The sequence below is a fragment of the Impatiens glandulifera genome, chromosome 1 (genome assembly GCF_907164915.1).
Source record: "Impatiens glandulifera chromosome 1, dImpGla2.1, whole genome shotgun sequence".
Lineage (NCBI taxonomy): Eukaryota > Viridiplantae > Streptophyta > Magnoliopsida > Ericales > Balsaminaceae > Impatiens > Impatiens glandulifera.
The window spans coordinates 66,929,338-66,948,460 of NC_061862.1; the positions used below are offsets into that span (position 1 = coordinate 66,929,338).

Sequence of the window (19,123 nt, forward strand, 5' to 3'; positions counted from 1 at the left end):
TATCTATTACCTTTTTAATAAAGTGATAGGTTAATCTTTTAAAGTAAAAAAAAAATATCTACGTAAATTTATATGGTATTCTTAAAGTTTAAATATTATCTTATTAAATCATAAAATTATATAAAATAAAAATTATTAAAATATTAAATTTATTAATTTGATAGAATAAACCAATCTTAACTTGGTAGAGAGTAAGACTTTAGGGGATCCAAACACTTTAGTCACTAGTTCAAATATTTTTAAACTTGATGTATTATGGTTATATTTTTTTCCTTTAATTTTTTTCATATAGAATATTTAAAAATGTTAGTTTATGTAAATTTGTAATTTTTGACAAATCATGATCCATATTGGCTGGAACTATAAAAGGTTGGTTTTATGTTGGCTGATTTTTCATATTGGTGGACGTCCCTTGAATCTGTCGATTTTTATATATAAATTGTCAATGATTGACTATATTTGTGAAAGCTCGATTGGTCTTTGTTTTTAAGGAGTGTCCTTTGTTGGTTCTTATTGACTTTTTATGTTGGTTGAGTTTGTGACATTTTTATGTTTTGTAAATTAAATTTTTGTAAGTTACTAAATCATTCTTTGTTAAATTTATATTTCATAACTTAACATAAACCGACCTTAGCTCAGTTGGTAGAGCGGAGGACTGTAGTGTTATCACAGCTTATCCTTAGGTCACTGGTTCGAATCCGGTAGGTCGGAATCTTTTTTAAGGTTAGTGTTCTCTTGTTACATTTTTTTTGTTTGTTTTTTATCCTTTTATTCTTCTTTATGTTGGAATTTCTTTTTATTCCATGGTGATGTTGTTCTCTAACTTTTTTGTTGGTTTATTTTAAGGATCATACTCAAAAAAAGAGGATAATGTTTGGAAGATAGTGGAGGTTCTCCTTCATAAATTGATGATGAAAAAAAGGGTTCATTTGATTGTAGTGTGATTCTTGAGCTTTTTAGAGCTTTTGATAGAATTGAGAAGGTATGTTTGAGTTTTCTTTAAATTAGGATCACATTGAGAGTTCTCCTATGGAGTTTGTTAAAGTTTTCTTTTATCTTGTCTTGACAAAGTATAGGGATTGAAATTTTACCATGATTGAGCCATCGTTGTCAAATTGATATCTTTTTTTTCTTATATTTCGAGGTCTTGTTTGGGTTGTCAATTTGATTGGTACTAAGATATACCAACCAGGCATATCGGTTGACAGAAATTTTGGTTGGCATTGACTCCCTTCATATCATTGAATTTTAATTTGGTTGAATATTTATGGTTGGTATGGACTTTATTTATTTATTTTTTATTTAATGTTTTGTCTCTATCAAATTGAATTAGGTTACATGACTCACGTTGAGTCACGCTTAATGCACTAGTGGATAATTTATTTATTTTGAATTTTCAATTCTCATACTACTTTGTCTTACCATTTTTTGAAAATTTTATTTATTTGATGATGCCTCTCTTTGGAGAGGAGCTTTTAAGATTTTGTTTTATTGTGCTGACCCCTTTTATTTAGTCTACTTGATTAATAAAAACAAAATTATTTCTTTTCTAAAAAATAACTTCCTAATCATTATTATACAAAGTGGTTTGATCTCATCACAATAAGATATTGCATGTGAGTATTCACCAAATCATATTCCTTAGAAATATATATATATGTAATATTATTGTATATCTTTTTTATTTTAAAATTAATAATTATTGTAGAATTATTCTTTTAAAATGATTTGCTTATAGCATAAATTGGTGTCTGGACAAACCATAAACAAAATTTACAAAAACAAAAGTAAATCTTTAAAACCAATTTATAAAACTCAACAACTCAGATCTAAAAATTTAAAAGTAATTCAATACAATGAATAAGAATAATTCAACACAATACAATTTACAATTAATAAGAATAATTCAACACTTATTTATTTTTTTGGCATGATTCAGTTTATTTGTATTATTTCCATTATTCATTCATAAACATATTGATAAGAATGCAGTTGCAATTTGTCAAGTATAATAAGCATACAGAAAATATATAGAATTGGATTTGAGTTTGAATTATTTGAAAAATCAAAAGATATTTTTAGTTGAGTTTGATATTAGTAGTTAGATGAATTACATATATCCTTAAAAATAATTAATTAGTTTAAATATATTTATATTTTTTTTGTTATTATTTTGAATTATTATTTAATACAAGGACAATAATGAACACTATCTTCTAGTAACTCTATTAAATAAGAGTAGATCTCATTCATTATAATTAAAATTTAGATCGATACATATATTTAAAAATATATATTACCATAGATATATACTTTTAACTAAAAGTATTAAACAAATATTAATTTAAAAGCACTTAATGTTTAATAAATGAAATAAAAATGTTCAGAATATGACTATATTAAATTGTATGAAACTCGAAAAAGAAAAAATTTAAGTTAAAATTATAATTAAACGTCAATACATAAATTAAAATAAATAATTTTAAGATATTTAATTATTAAAAATATAAATTAAAATAAAATAATAAAAATAAAAATAAAAGAAATCCCTGTATTGGAAACAGTTTTTTATTTATAATTAATGAATGATATGTTCTTTTATTTTTATTTTAAATATATAAATTTCCATTTTTTTTATTCAATTGATACCCAAATAAATGTTGGTGAAGCGTTTAATTACAAGTGTATCACATTAACTTTTATCTTAACTTGATAACCAAGAGAGGGATTAAACCCAACAACCCCTTACATTTAACTTATGTGTTTCCAAATGGCTTCTTGGATGGGTTTTCCGTTTTCAAACAAGGCCCAATGTCTTTATTGATAACTCAGAAGTTTAAATGACTTAAAAAAGGGTTAAATGATCACGTTAAGGCTCCTTAAAACGAGATTTCGGATTTTTTTTCAAATTTTAGCATTTTGAGCTTTTTATTGTTAAAATTTTACACAAAAATGTTTTTAAAATATATATTAATGCTTAAAATTTAAATTTACTACGTTAATAATCTTTCCTCTCTCCTAATCTCTTTTTCTTAATTAATTTTTTTCATATATATATATATATTATATTAAATATAGTTACCAATTTATATATATATATATATATATATATATATATATATATTATCATTAATTTTATATAAGTATATTTTATCTTTTATCATATATTTTTTTCTCTTATATATATATATATATATATATATATATATAATATTTTATCGATGAGTATAAATAATTTTTTAGTTAATATTAAAATTAATTAATTGGTAATAAATATTAAATATAAAATATATATAAATACACAAAATAATAAAATTATTTCAATATATTTAAGACTAATGTACAAATTTAAATTTTTAAGAATACAATTTTGACTATAATATATGGTGGCCTTCAACTTTTAAACAAATGATACGAGACATCTGAAAGTGTGAGGTTGGAATTAGTAGTTGATTTGGCGAGCATTTGAAAGTGTGAGGTCACGAAATAGGGGTCGAGTGATGGGTCATTTGTCGAGTGTGAGGTCGAGAATTAGTTGTTGATTTGGCGAGCATTTGAATGTGTGAGGTCACGAGATGAAGGTCTGGTGGTGGGTGGTTTGTCGGTCGAGTGGATAAAGAGGCATATAAAAAATGTGAGTCGCAAGATGAAGGTCAGTTGAGGTTAGTAGTTGATTTGACGTTGAATAAGAGGTTTGTGATCAATTGGGATTGGTTGTTGATTTTTTAAAGTGGAGAGTAAAAGAGAGGTCGATTAAGATTGGTGAATAATTTGTCGAGGGATAAAGAGACATATGAAAAAGTGTGAGTCACAAGATTAGGGTCAGTGAATGGTTTGGCGAGGGGATAAAGATGCATATGAGAGGGGATAAAGAGACATGAAAAAATGTGAGTTACAAGATGAGGGTCAATTGGGGGTTAGTGGTTGGGTTTTGACGATGGATAAGAGTTGTGTGATCAATTGAGATTGGTTGTTGATTTGTTGAAGTGAGAGTAAAAAAGAGGTTGATTAAGATTGGTGAGTGATTGTCGATGGATAAAGAGACATATGAAAAAATGTGAGTCACAAGATTATGATCAGTGGGTGGTTTGCCGAGAGTGTAAGAAACATATGAAAAAGTGTGAGTCACAAAATTAGGGTCAATTGGGGAGTTAGTGGTTGAGTTTTACGAGAGATAAGATGTGTGTCATCCATTAAGGTCAACTAAGATTGGTGTGTGGTTTGTCAAAAGAATAGAAAATATATAAAAAAAAGTGTAAGTCACAAGATTAGGCTCAATTGAAGGGTTAAGTGAGTGCCGAAAAAATAAAATATATATTAAAATTAAGTTTATATTAAACTTAATTTTTACAAATTAAAACTAATTTAATTAATTATATTTGAATAATATTAATTTTATCTATAAATAAATAATATTTTGTATATATATTCTTTATCCGTACATGATTCATTCAAGAGTTTTGACTACTAATATTTTTAAATTTAGTAATTAAAATGGTCGTTAAATTAATGACAATAAATTTTTTATTTATTTATTTATAAATGTCAATAGATAATAAATTAACATTTGAAATCGTTAAAATAAAAATTTATAACTTTAACAACAACAACCACATGTATTAGAAAAAGAAAAAGGTTAGAAATCCCAATTGGGAATTCCTAATTTAACAATGCTACTTGGAATAGACTTATAAATTCTTTTATCTTTCTCAAAATAAAAGAAAGGTATTTCCTTCCCTCCATGAAGAAGATTTAAATTCTTTTACAAGAAAATCTCTAATCAGCAGAACTTGAAGGCTTCATGATTTCGTCTAGGGTTTGGCTCATGAATCGCTTGCAATTAAAGGCAAGACTTCTATCTCGCTCTTCAAATTTCTCTATACTGCACGATTTGGCCTCTTACAGTACAATTGCTTTTGAAATTTCTCATTCTTTTCGATTCTAGATGAATAATTATATGAAAAACTCTATCGATGTATAAACTTTCTTGGTATATACATTACCATCTTGAATTACACACCCTAGAAACAACAAACAAGAAAAAAGCTTCCATACAATCTGCCGATTTTCTTATAAATGATATCATAAAGATGTGATAGTACTTTCAAATAAGATGTTTACTGGGAAATTACTAGTAGTAGCTTTCAATACTTGCTGTTAACTTCCTCACCTCGCACAAGCTCGTTGATAATGTCTTTAAAGATCAGACGTTCAATATCCAACACTAATGCAGGAGTTTCCGATCTAAAATCAATCCAATTTTCTGATTTACGCATTATCTCATCACTTAGGATGTTGTTGAAATAGTCATCTTCATCTAGTAAGCTGCAGTTTGCCCTAGCTTGAAGATGGTCTACCTCAGAACACACTTCTTTCAGAAGCTTCTGTCCAGTTTGACATTTCTGTGGCTTGGAATATTCTAATCTGCTTATCTTCTCCACAAGGATCTCATTCACAATATCAAATATTAGCTTTCTGTGAATTTTTTCACTGATGTCTGAAGGTTGTTGAATATTGTTACCTTTGGTTTGTTCAAGCACAAGAAACAGGTTAGGGTTTAGCAACTGGTCTGATGGTTTAAGCTGCATGAAAGTCGAGCTGTATCGTAGATCTTTGAGGAGCAGACCTGATGCTAACAATATCTGTGTTATGTAACTGTGATCTGGTTTTTGCTCCTTAGAATTATATGCAATGTATGATGCCTCAGTTTCACCGTTTGTGTTGTTCAGTTCTCTCAGCTTATGAACCAACTGGTTGATATTTTCTAGCTTTTCTTGAGTGAACACTGTTGGTTTGAGCATGTTATCGAACTCTACTGTGTTCCATTCTATCTCTTCAGAGTTTTGAGTTTCATCATCTGTGTAAATGTGGGGCAAAGAAAACATAATTCAGGAAAAGCAACAACTGGGTAAAACAGAGCATTAACTAGAGAATAATCTTTTAGCAGTTTCAATTTCCATTTTGTGAGTATTTAGCTGAGTCTACTTACTATTAGATATTGGGGCCTAACCCCTTGGGATGCAGTAATGCATCTAAGAAGCTATTCCATTTATTTATTTGCTTATCTATCGAGAGGTATTGTATAATCATGAATGATAGAAAATTCAGAATTTATAAAGGAGTACCTCTAAAAGCATTTGATATCTTCCTCACAGGAGACGGCGAGCCTTCTCTATAGAATGTAGCATCAAGAACTGAGATAGGGCTTGGCTGTTCTATAGTGGTGAATTCGATTGTGTCTTTCCTCAACTGTTCTCTTATATCCTGATAAAGTAAAGATCTTAATTTAGTTACTATAATGTAGCATAATTTTTTTGTTTTTGAAAATGAGAAATGAGCATGTTTAAAAATTTTTACCTGTCTGCTCTGCCTGTATAGGCTATGGACCTCCTCCATATGATCAGTGCTTTGAATCTCTGTATCACTTTGCGAAACAATGCTTATATTGCTATCTGATTGAACAGAGGCTACATCACCTTGTTGACTTCTCGTTGCACTCTTATCACCTTTCTTCGAATTAAAAGATTTCAACTTGATTTTTCTACCTGGTGAATAGCTTTGGTCAATTGTCTGGTTATATTGTTGCCTCCTAACCCTGCAGGATGATTCAGGTGACTGGTTTCCTCCATGAGATTGCAACATTCTCGGACTCACAGGTGATGTGGATCTTCTGCAGCTGGTTGGGCTTTTAGGGAGTGGCTGCTGATGTAGCCTTGAAGAATGCATTGATTTCGTTGTTTTGACATGAGATTGAATTTTGTCTACAGGTGAAATATTCTTTCTGAGGCCTGAAGTTCTTTTCTCAGTAAACATGGCTGGTTTCATGACAACAATAGAGGATGATTCAATGTTCTTTGAGGCAATGGGTTTCTTCTCTTCATTTTTGATCTCCAACCGCTCTCTGGTCTTTTCCATTGCTTCGAGTATCTGCTTAAGAGCTCTAAGATCCTTCCCAGAACTTTTGAACTCGAGATCAGTTAACCTCTTCTCAATTTGTCCATAAACTGAAGGAGGTGAGCTACGGGACCTTGTCTGAAGTTCTAGCTTTGGTGAGTTTCGGACTCCTTCCTGATTCTTCCATGGAGCTGGCCTTGGTGTTGTTTCAAGATTGTCATCATGTCTGTAACTGCTCTTAACCTCAATCGGTTGGACTATTTCTGAAGAAACTGAATCAGAAAGTCCTTCCAACCCCATAAGTTTCGCTACAACACTAGATGATCGTTTATGAATTCCCACTTCGATTTCTTTCCTCTCCTCCGCGAAGATATAATTCGATTTCGTCCTGGAGGATGAACCTTGTTTACTATCTAATGATAGTCTAGGTAGCTCTTTGATCTTCATGGTTGATGTCCATTTATCCCTGGATTCTCTTCCATCATAGGAGAATCTCGGAGCATATTTGGATGGTAGAGATGGTCTTGGAGAATCTATATGCTTTAGGGTGTGGCTTGAACCTCTGTTTGTTTTCCTGACAACCAATCTTTGTGGCTCTTTGTAGATTGAATCCTTGACTACATCTCGTAGGTCAATTGACTGATTTCTGGAGTTCATCATGGTTTTTGAAGGAGACGGTTCTGCTTGGTTTGTTCTGTTGTTATCTAGTGATGAGTAGGTAGATGAACTGAGGGATGATGATAAAGATGTTCGAGGCGGCGATTCAAATGAGGTTCTTTGATTTCTCCTATGTTTCAGTACTTGTTCCTTAGTTTCTTCTCCCTGAAATTTTCAATTCCAAGTATTCCATTAAGAAAATAAAGTTTTTAAGATGTTAGAGATACAGAGATGAAGTAATGAATGGAGATCTTACAGTAGCTTTTCCTGTCTGTGGTGTAGTAACAGAATTGTATTCAGGGTTGGCAATTTGAGCTACAGAACAAAAAAACAAGAAAAATTGGAAACGTTAATCTACCATCTTCAAGCTTTGTCAGTTTTGCAGTGCATTGAAGGGTGAAGACCCAATAGAAGACATTGATGGACTGTCTGTCGCAAGTGGCTAAAAAACAGAAGGATTTTTTTTCCTGAAAGGTATGTATTTTATTTCTTATGAGTTTGTCTTGTATATCTATCTATCTATCTATCTAGTCAAAAATTGTTCATGGAAAACTGTTTGACATTTATTGACACCTTTTTTCCTTCCATCATATGGCTGAAAAAAATAAGCTAGTAGTAGTAGTAGAAGTAGTACCTGCCGGCGGCAATCTTTTCTGGTTGCGACCACCATGTCGTCGGCCGGAGAAGAAGTGGTGTCGGTCAAAGATGTTAAAAATGCCATTCATACACCCAATTTGTCTTTGTAATTCTCGGTTATCATCAGACAATGAATATACGTGTTTACTAGACATCTCTGGTAGAAAAGCTAAAATCTTTGGTTTAACCCAGAAACGTCCTAATGGGAGTGATTTTTATGTAAGAGAGGAGGGAAGGAAGCAGTTTTCTTTATGTTTCACAGAAGAGGGCAGACAATATCTAACTGTGAAATGCAAAAAGGAATTTAAAAGGGGGACCCTACAGCCAACTGTTGCCACCACTTCCTGTTTATAACTTATCCCCCCCTCTTCAAAAATGGACTAGCGGTGCTCAAATCTGCAGAGAACCCAAGAAGAGATGTTTTTATCTTCTTTTCTTTTTTGTTTGATGATCAATGAACAAAACAAAAGAGAACTTGTTTACGTTTGGTCTTTTGAAAGGGGTGTGTGTGTGTGTGGGAGATATAATAGTCTTGGAAGAGGAGAAGTGGTTTTATGCAAATATATGAAGGCACTTTGTTCTCGGGTGGTGAGAGAAAGAGAGAGAGGGAGAGTAATGATAGTATTTTAATGTACAAGTTAGGAAGAGGAGGAGTAAAGAATTTGTGGGTCAGATCTGGTGTGAATCGGTGGGTCATGAAACACTTTTTTTTTTTTTTATAATTTAATGTTTCTTCCACTTCTCTCGTATGACAATGTAATGTGGGTGGGTCGAGCTGTCTACTTGGACATGTGGAGATGTCAGATGGTGGGAAAAAAATGGGAGCGGATATATCTTATATCTCAAACTTTCTCAGTCTAATCTTATATGGCACAGCCTTACCTTCCTTCCAGCTCAATTTAGCACTTACCCCTTTTTTATTTTTCTTATTTTTTAAAAAAATATATCAGGAATGTTCGAACTCACCATGTTGATACGATAATTAAGTGGTAGATATTTGAGTCTTCCTTGCACCGCTCTATATTGAGGTAAACAATCCTTCAACACTGCATATTTTAATTTGGGTTTTGTTTATTTATGTTTAATTTCAAATAGTATAATTCAAATAACTCACTTTTTAATACTTTGTTCAAATTGGGTTATTTGGAAAGACAAATTCTGATTAAGGCTTAAGATAGAAATATAGTCAAAATTGAAAACTAATAAGATTATTTGTTTAAATATTGATTGAGATTATATTTTAATTATGATGAAGATTATAGTGTGATTTTTTACTTCATTTGTTATAAAGATTAATTTTTTGTTACGTGGTATCAAGATTCAAATTAGATTTTAACAAATTTAAATGTGTTTTTTTTTTAAATTATGATCTCTGTATAAAACTAATAGCTCAAATTGCTTGCCATGGTATGGTACCTACTAACACTAACACCCAGATGATTTTTTATTTTTTTTTGTATATAAACCCAAAACATTGCATTAAGAGTAGGACCTTTTTTTTCTTTCTTTAAAACACTGGGAGTCATATTTCAATAAATTCAGAAAAAAAAAAAGTCACTTTTATATAATGAAGTAAAAAAAAACAACTATATATAATTGAAAATTGTCAGGGAAACACAAAGAATAAAAGGCAACATCAAATCATTCTAGCCTTGAATCAATATTCTTAGAATATCAACTTTTACTTTGTATTTTCCATTATATTCCTAACATTGTTGTGTTTCTTTCTGATTGGATCTCAATCTCATGAACAATTCTATCAAAAGAGTATGCATGAGAACAAATTCTTACATTTGACTTTCACCATGGTTCCTTCATTAACTCAAGGTCATCTTAGAATAAATTCACTTTCGTTACAATGATACCCCTATAGAAGTTGGTAGTAAAAGTTGATTTAGTTGCTCTCTTTACCATTATTTATTCAAGTTAAAGTAAAATTTGTGTTCTTATATTTAAGAAATGTTAACCCCGACATGATAACTTAAGTGTAAAAAGTTTTTCTTAAAAAAATAAGAGTGTCAGATTCTAAGAATGCTCGAGGGCTGTCGTGTTAACTTGCAAGAAATGTTAGCGTAAAAAAAAAGTAATTATTCTGTTAGTAACGGAAACACAGAAGATTTGCTTTATTAGTAATCTTTTTGCCTCTTCCAAGAAGAGTACCTTGTTATGAGTTGTCTTCTTGCTTTGTGTTTTGATGTGGGTAATCTAATAATGTTATTTTGTTATCTAAATTTGAACCACCTCTATAGGCTAGGGTCTTTGGTTTACTTAATTTGCATTATATGTTAGGTGACATATAAGTGGTCCAACACAAATGGCACTAGAGTACATAAGTTGGCTAAATAGCCTTTTGATAAAAGTATACCCAATTTCGAACCAGGTTTACTCAAATGGTATATTTGAATTGATCTTAGTTTTCTGTATAAAAAAAGGGTACATAGATATGATTCTCTTCATTTTGCAACTCTATCAACTTTACTAATTTAGCCTGTGTACAATTTATTTATTTTTCTAGTGAAATATTCTATGCATGAGTACTTTTATAAAATTATTTGAGAAGAAGACAACTTGTACTTCATTCAGACTAGACAGTCTTTGTGTTGTATTCTTTAGTTAGTGTTATTGTTAATATATCATCATTTTGTGGATGACATGGTGATGGTTACATTTGTCTAAACACATGTACCAAATTCTATTACAGTTCATAGAATGCATGTGGGCATACATTAAGCATACCTACTAATATATTCAAAATCTTGGGTGGGTTAGATTTGGATTATTGATCACACCTAGCTGTTTTATTGTTTGTTGTGCACAAATTGACAACTGAAGGTAGTAATAGTAGTAGCAATAGTAATAGTTGTATCATATGTATTAGGGAATGGACAGGGATATATTAGTAAAATTGTATAAAGTTGAAGATTGTTAAATCAAATCTTGAAAAAGAAAACAATAAATTAAATAGACGAAAAGGGCAATATCATAATGCAATAGTTTTTACAGATTTTTTCAAAAGGAAACAATAGATATTGTTTCTTGTTTTTTTTTATTATTGTGATAGCAAAAAATATCGATAAATGTATTTTAACACACTGCAACATGTCTTTCAAACTAAGGATTTAGCTCGTTTGAGATTCCTAGGCATATAGTGGTGGGTTACTTTAGTCTTAAACTTAATTTAATGACTTGTATTGATATTTTTTTATGTTTCACTATATTGAATAATGAAAAATAAATTATTATTTCAATTTTGTTTTTCAGTAAATGTATTATAAAATAAGAGAAATAATTGGGGAGATGAAATTACTTGGTGTTAAAAAATTAACAAATTTTTTCTTTCTTCTCTCTTCATTCTTTATCATTTTTCTGTTTTATTCTATCTCCTCATTTTTTTCATTTTTATGATATGTGATGTGGTGACACAATTATTTTCTTTCACATTCTCTTTCTCTACCCTATCACTCATAAAATAATATGAATGAATATGATTTTTCATCTTTCTATGAACCCTAGATGCTCTGCTATGTTGGTAACTGAACCTTTACTTTACTCTTTTCATTTTGGCATAACTTGCAAAGAGATAAAACTTTCACAATTATTTGTGTCTATTATTTGGAAGCAAAAGCCTGTAATACAGAGATAAATCAGGAATCAAGTATTAAATTTTGTTTGTATCTAAATTTAGTTTTTTTTTTTTTTTACAAGATCAATATAAACTATAATAGGTTGCATCAAAATGAAAAGATATTAAAGGGATATGTTTATTAGTGTTGTTTAAACATAATGTGAAGAAAAAAAAATAAGACAGTTAATTGCAATCCCAAACAAAATTATAAATGTAGATTTCAATACAATTTAAACACTAGGTGCAATTATAAATTTCTATATAACTTAAATTAAGGTTTTATTTGTGATTTATAAAAGGCTAGTAATACTTAATTATTTTGGAAAAATTAGCTAAAAAGAAAGTTTCAGTTATCAAATAGAAAAAAATGCATAATTAATAGTCTCCACTAAAATTCATATTTCTTATTAGAGATTAGGCAATTACAAATCAACACGATATTGGTACTGAACGATACAATAATATCTCATTTTGATTGTGGGTTCAACAAAACACAAGACGACACGTTCATGATACGATTATAAATTGACACATCATTACACGACCAAGAGTTGGTGTGACACAAATACGAACACAACACGAACATAAACACAAGCACACAAGTTAGTGAACGAAATGAGCGCAACTATTTAATGACATGTAAACTAAATATATTCATTTTTTACCATTTTCCCATTTTATTTCTAAATTACCTACTTTTACATCATCATTCTAAAATACAAACTATGAACATTTCTAAATCTATTCACAACTTTTTTATTTAATAATTATAATATATAATTAAAATAAAACAACTAAATTAAAATTTTAACTTAAATAATATAAATTAAATAAAATACATTATATAATCATTAAAAAAATACATTATATGACTTTACTTAATAAATATTAAATAATTTATAAATAAAACTATATCTTAATAAATATCATATACTTTTCTAATAATTATCTTGTGATATTTATTTAAAATTTAAAAAATAATTAAATTTTATATTTAACTAACTTAATATATTAATTAATAATTTAAAATAACATATTACACTAATTTAGCTTATTTAGTTGAATTAATAAATTAATAGACACAAAATGTGTTGATACGTGATCAATTATAGCTCTAGTAGACATAACATGATACATAGATGTGAACATGAGTTAGCACAACACGAATAAATATATTAACAAGAATTATCACAAAGGGTTCGTAAATTATGATATTTTGAATGGGTTAATACATTATACAACACGACTAGAAAATTAATTCGAAAGGCCAAAACATAATTAAAGATCACATGAGTTGCACAAGATTTCCTAATAACTGTGCCCAACTCTATTTCTTACTACAAATTTCTTAAAATTAAATAATAATAGTAGTAATAATTCATCAAGTAAAAAGAACTGTTGTTAAGAAATGTGTTTTTTATATTTCAGTTTATTTACAAAACTAAAACTGATTTTGACTCTAAATTAAAGTTTTATTTAAGTGAAAATTAAATTAGAGATATTTAATCTTTTATTTGAATTTTAAATCTTATAATTTTCTTTTTGTATCTATTCTAATGATCATATAGACTATCAGTTTATTGTGTAAATGATTTTATTGTTTTATAAAACATAAATTGATCCATTTATGTAGCATACTTATAATTTATCAAATATATATATATATATATATATATATATATATATAAATGTAATAAAATTATTTGAAAATAATTATAATAGTAATGATGACAAATTATTAATTTTTACTATTATACAACTGACTTTTAATTCATCTATAATATTCTCTTATGTAAAAGAGAATTTAATAATAATAATAATAATTTGACAGTGATATATCACAATTATAACCTCTATTTGAATTATTGAGAGAGGGGATGGTGGGTTTAATTTATTTTTACAAAATATCTTTATGGTGAGTAGTTATGAAATGCACTAATGCACTGACTGTATTGTTTTCATAATTGAAGTAAGAAACATTAATTGTAATTTATTAATTATATATAAAACATCGATAAATGTGTGAGAATATCTTACCATCTGCGATTCTACCAAGATCAAGTTGGTGCATGCATCATAATTATTAAATATTGTATATATTTTTTTTAAATAAAAATTATATTAGACCCTCTAACTCTATCCAATCCTCAGTGTTTGAATATTATATATACATATATATATAGATGTTTGGAGCCAATCATATGATTTACTCATCAAATTAAAATATTTTGTCGCAGTATCTTTTGATACGATCAAAGCTTCTGAAACTTTGTATTTTTTTTATATTAATTACAATATATTGTTGCAAACATCTAGAAAAGAATAATAAAATTAAAATGGAATAAGAAAAAAGCATCATCTAGTGTAAGTGTAATCTAGTTATCAACTCAAATTTTAAAATAATTATTATTATTTTATTTTAATTAAAATAATAAGATTAAATATTTCAAATTCTAATTCTAATAAAAAAAAACTTTTATTTTGAATAAAAGTTCATTATTGTTATAAGTATAGAAAAATATGTATATAAAAAATTATTGAATAAATAAATATTATTAAATTTGTTAATATATATATATATAATTAAAATATATTTTAGATCATTATTTTATATAAATTAATATTTTTCAAACAAGTTAATATCACTCCATTTATGATAAGAACAAATAATCAAAACCCTTTGTGTCCTATTCAATTAGGGCCACGGCCATTGATAAATGAAGATTTTAAAATAAAAATTTTATAAATGTTAACTACTAACTTCTTAAGCATTTACATCACATTATTAACCTTACAACCCACTAATCTATCAAAATTATTAAGAAATCAATACAATTTAATCCAAATAGATTGGAAAATTTATTTGACCTCTTTCATCATTTGAAAATAAATAGTGTAAAATCTTTTTTGGACCAAGTTTCTTGACACATTTTTATTAATTAGATTTTTTTGCCTAGCTAAGAATATTTTATATATCCACATATTGTATTCATACTATATTTGAAACTAATTATATATATATATATATATATATAGATAGATATTAGTGATCATTTTATTATGGTAAACTATACCATTAAAATCAAACCAGTCATAAATAAAGTAAATGAATACAGTACAAACCATTTGTTTAAGTCTATTTATTTCAAAAAAAAAATTACATTTTAATAGTTACATTAATTTTCTAAAATATTCAACTGTCAATATAGTTCAATGGATTATTATATTAGATAAGTTTTAGCTTATCTTTGAACAAAAGAAAATCATTGTAATTAAAATTAATATAATCAAGAAACCTAAATAATAAAAGAAAACTTAGAGGGTCAAATATAAGAATTTGAAAATAGTTGAAGTGCTTAATAAATGATTGCCTTATCAAAATGTAAATTTGCATGTGGATGTCTGCCACTCATGGACTTATTATACCTTGTTTGAGTTTTTGTTGAGATTCAATGTTCTTATTAGAAATTGTTTGTTTAAATTTTCTTAAGTAATTTTAGATTTATTTTTCACAATATGAAAAACAAATAGTATAGAAGTTTGTTTGTATTATTAACTCACCTTAATTTTTTTTGTTTTTTTTTAAAAAAATTTTAACACGAACTCACATTATGATTTACTTTAATTTATGACATTTTTAATTATAATTGAATATCAAATAGTGAAGTTAAAATTTGAAATTCTTAATTTAAATATTTCTTTCTTTCTAATAACTTAGGTTTATTTTTAAATTTTAATTAATAATTAAATAATATAATTATAAGAGAATCTTAATAGAACAAAATAATTAACTTACAATAATTTAAACTAATTTTTAAAAAAATTGTTATATATAAAAAAAAACTTCATTTAAACTTATGTATTTTTTTAACTAATTTGATTAGACATTTGAATTAATAAAAATTCATTTTAATCGTATATATTATCAAAAATTGATTTATTTATGACAAATTAATAAATATAGTTTTTTTTTTAAATTTATATATTTATTAATTAAATATTAATATTTTTTACACTTTTCTTTTTTTATTAATTAATAAATCAATTTTTTCTTATTTTTTTTATTTATTAATTTATTTATCTTACTTTTTTTTTAATATTTTTGTGAACTTAATTTTTTATTTTCTTTAATATAAAAAAATAAAATTAATAGTATTTTTATTTATTTTTTTATATTGTAATATCCAAATATTAGACTTTTTAAAGAAATGAAGTAATTTTAAAATAATTAAATATTTTAAAAAATAATTAATTTAATAATAAGAAAAAAAATATTTAATTAATAAATATATATTTTTTTTAAAAAAATAACTTTGTTTACTCATATAAGTTAAATAGTCAATTTTGATAATACATCCATATAAATACAAAGAAACTTTATTAGTTTATATGTATAACTAAATTAGTTTGTAAAAATATATACGTTTTAATGTTATATAATAAATTTAAAATGATTAATATTAATAATGAAAACAAACAAATTCGTAAAGAAGAAGAGAGAGAAAGAGGCAGATCACGTGCATAAAGATAAACAAGTCACATGCCATCTTTTATTTATAACTTTAATCAGTCAGTGTGGGGACCACCCTACGCCTGTTACCACCTCACGTCATTTCTCAACACGCTACCACCCACCAACATTTTATCAATTTTTTTTTAACTCTTTCTTTTTTTTAAATTCATTTTTTTTTTATTATTTAAATTTTATAAACTTAAGAATATCAAATTATTCAACCTTTCATATGATCTCTCACAAACAATCAGAATGTTTTGTTTCAAACCTATTTTTTTAATTATAATACATTTTTATTTAAAAAATATTTATAATTTTTCATCTAACCTAAATAAAATCAAAATAAAATGTTATAAGTGGAGAGAGTCTATTAAAAATTAAATATTTCATATTGAATTCTTAATAAGAAAGAAAAATTAAAATAAAATAATTTGTTAACAATTTTGATTCCCCAAACAACATATTTGAGTGTTTGAAGTTTGAACAACAAATAATAACACAAAAGAAAAAGACAGTTAATTTCAAAATCAATTAAAATATTATTTTGTACCAAAAGTCACTATGCTAAAATATTATTTTGTACCAAAAGTCACTATGCTAGAAATCAAAGGCTTCCTTGACTTGAGAGCAAATAATCAAATTATTTAGAAAATATTTTGTTTTGAGAAAATTCATTATTGTAACTAGCTAGCTAGTAACATTATTGGTGATTTAACAGAATAAATAATTAAATGATTGATTATTTTTTTCTTTTCATTTGAAACAAAAAAGAATGATTGATTAATGAACACTAAAAATATTTAGATTTAATTCAAATAATTCACCATATATATATATATATATTATCATATTTGTTTTCTGCTTTTCTATTGTAGATTATAATAACTATTTAATATTTAATTATAAATTTTGTTTATAACATATTTTGGTTTATGATAATTTAATAAAAATATATTACCTCAAATATTCATAATTTTGGTAACAACCATAATATCATAATTCATAAGACACCCTAATTTGATTTCCTTATAATACATCCCGATATTTGAAATATTATAGATCTATCTATATATAAAAAAATTACATTTTATTATAAAAATGGTTTTATTGATGGTAGATTGAATTGTATATTTATTAAGATAATAATTTAAAATAACTCATCTTTAATATATTTATCAGGGTGAATGGGTGATCATTCAAATTGATTAAAAGTCTAATAGTTATATCAACTAAACAAAATATTTGAAATATCAATATAACATTTTCATATAATAAAGTCTATGATACTCGAAAATATTAATTAGTGTTAATGTGTTAGGATGTATGATTATTATTATTATTTTACATATAAATAATTTTTATGTCTTTGTTTAATAAGAAATTTTGTTTAAAAGTGTTTTTTACTGCATTTTATTTAATTAATTAATTTGAAATATATCAAAGATCTAATATAATGTATATCCAATTTACCACTGACATAAGTACTAATCGACGTAGTAGAACCAAATCCAAACATTTTAGCCGATTTAATATCATACATGTATCTAATTTATCACCGACATAAATAATAATCGACATAGTATAACCAAATTTCAATTTATCAAAAATCTAATGAAAGAAATAATTTTAAATATTTCAAGATGATAATTGACTGGTCTCAATGATTTTTATATAAAAGAAGAAAAATCTTAAATTTTAATTATAAATTCTAATAAAATATATTATATATATTTATAAAGAATGTGGTGAATAATTTTTGTTAATATAATTTAGATTAATCCAAGGTAATCAAAGAAAAAAAAAAGCAACGGCTACTTGTCCAAGAAAAAAGCATCTTGGAAGGGTGTTGAAGGAAAGTATTGGGCTTTGTTTGTTTGATTCCATAATTAGTGATCAATCCAATCAGGTAACGTCCAAAAGTGAATATTATATATAATACATATTTAAATTTGGAGAATAAAAATAAAACGAACCTAATAAGTTGGAATCAAACTAGGAGAGATGACGTCAGCCCTACATATCAAATGAGCATGTGCAATAGCAATTAATACCCTCCATGATCCCATTACCACAACACATTATTTGTAAGTCAATTCTATCAAAAGCTTATTATTATTATTATTATTATTTATCATATCTATCTCTCCACCACATGCATTTTTTGCGTGTGGACTAATAACAAATTATTGATTATTATTATTATTATGATTACTTTTTATATTATTTTCGGTACAACTTGTCTAAGAATAATTTCATTAAAATTAGTAGTTATTTGAAATTTTAATTGAGTTTTTGGAAGAAAAAAAAATATTTGTTAAAATTTAAATATTTTGATTTTTTTATTTGTTTCATCTTTGGGTTATTTTGATTTTCTTAGTATTTTTTGAGTTGTTAAAATTATTTTTATTTTAATAATCAAATAACTTAATTTATCAATAAAATATTTAAATATTTTTATTTTATTTTATTAAATTTAAATACAAAATAATATTTTAGTTATTTATCTTTAAAAATCTCAAATAACTCAATTTTCTTTTAAACAATGTTTTAAAAAAAACACCAAAAGTCTTGGATTATTAGAGATGTTTGTTGGAATTAAAAAAAAAATCATGAAAATGTATTATTTAAATGTTTAATTAGTTGAATTTTATAATATTTTCTTATTTAAATTTTATAAAAAGAAAATCAATTATTTTAGTTAGTAAATAAAATAAAATGTGATATGTGAATTTTTGATAAAAAAAAAAAATTAAAAACTTTACATCAAAGAGCCTAATTAGTTAATTAACTTGATTTAA

General features: G+C 26.2%; 1 protein-coding gene and 1 non-coding gene across 2 annotated transcripts; one reads left to right on the plus strand and one right to left on the minus strand.

Moving 5' to 3' along the window:
- The first annotated feature begins 624 nt into the window (after nucleotides 1–624).
- Nucleotides 625–711, plus strand: TRNAY-GUA. Its single transcript is given in 2 exon segments — nucleotides 625–661; nucleotides 676–711. It is a non-coding gene; the product is annotated as a tRNA-Tyr (tRNA).
- Nucleotides 712–4,974: 4,263 nt separating this feature from the next.
- On the minus strand, nucleotides 4,975–8,771 carry LOC124918768 (protein LONGIFOLIA 1-like). Its single transcript, XM_047458812.1, has 5 exons — nucleotides 8,186–8,771; nucleotides 7,808–7,866; nucleotides 6,358–7,716; nucleotides 6,126–6,264; nucleotides 4,975–5,857 (listed from the first exon to the last, which is right to left on the minus strand). Exons 1-5 carry the CDS (start codon nucleotides 8,340–8,342, stop codon nucleotides 5,145–5,147), a joined length of 2,427 nt encoding a protein of 808 aa, XP_047314768.1. The 5' UTR covers nucleotides 8,343–8,771; the 3' UTR covers nucleotides 4,975–5,144.
- Nucleotides 8,772–19,123: the final 10,352 nt, after the last annotated feature.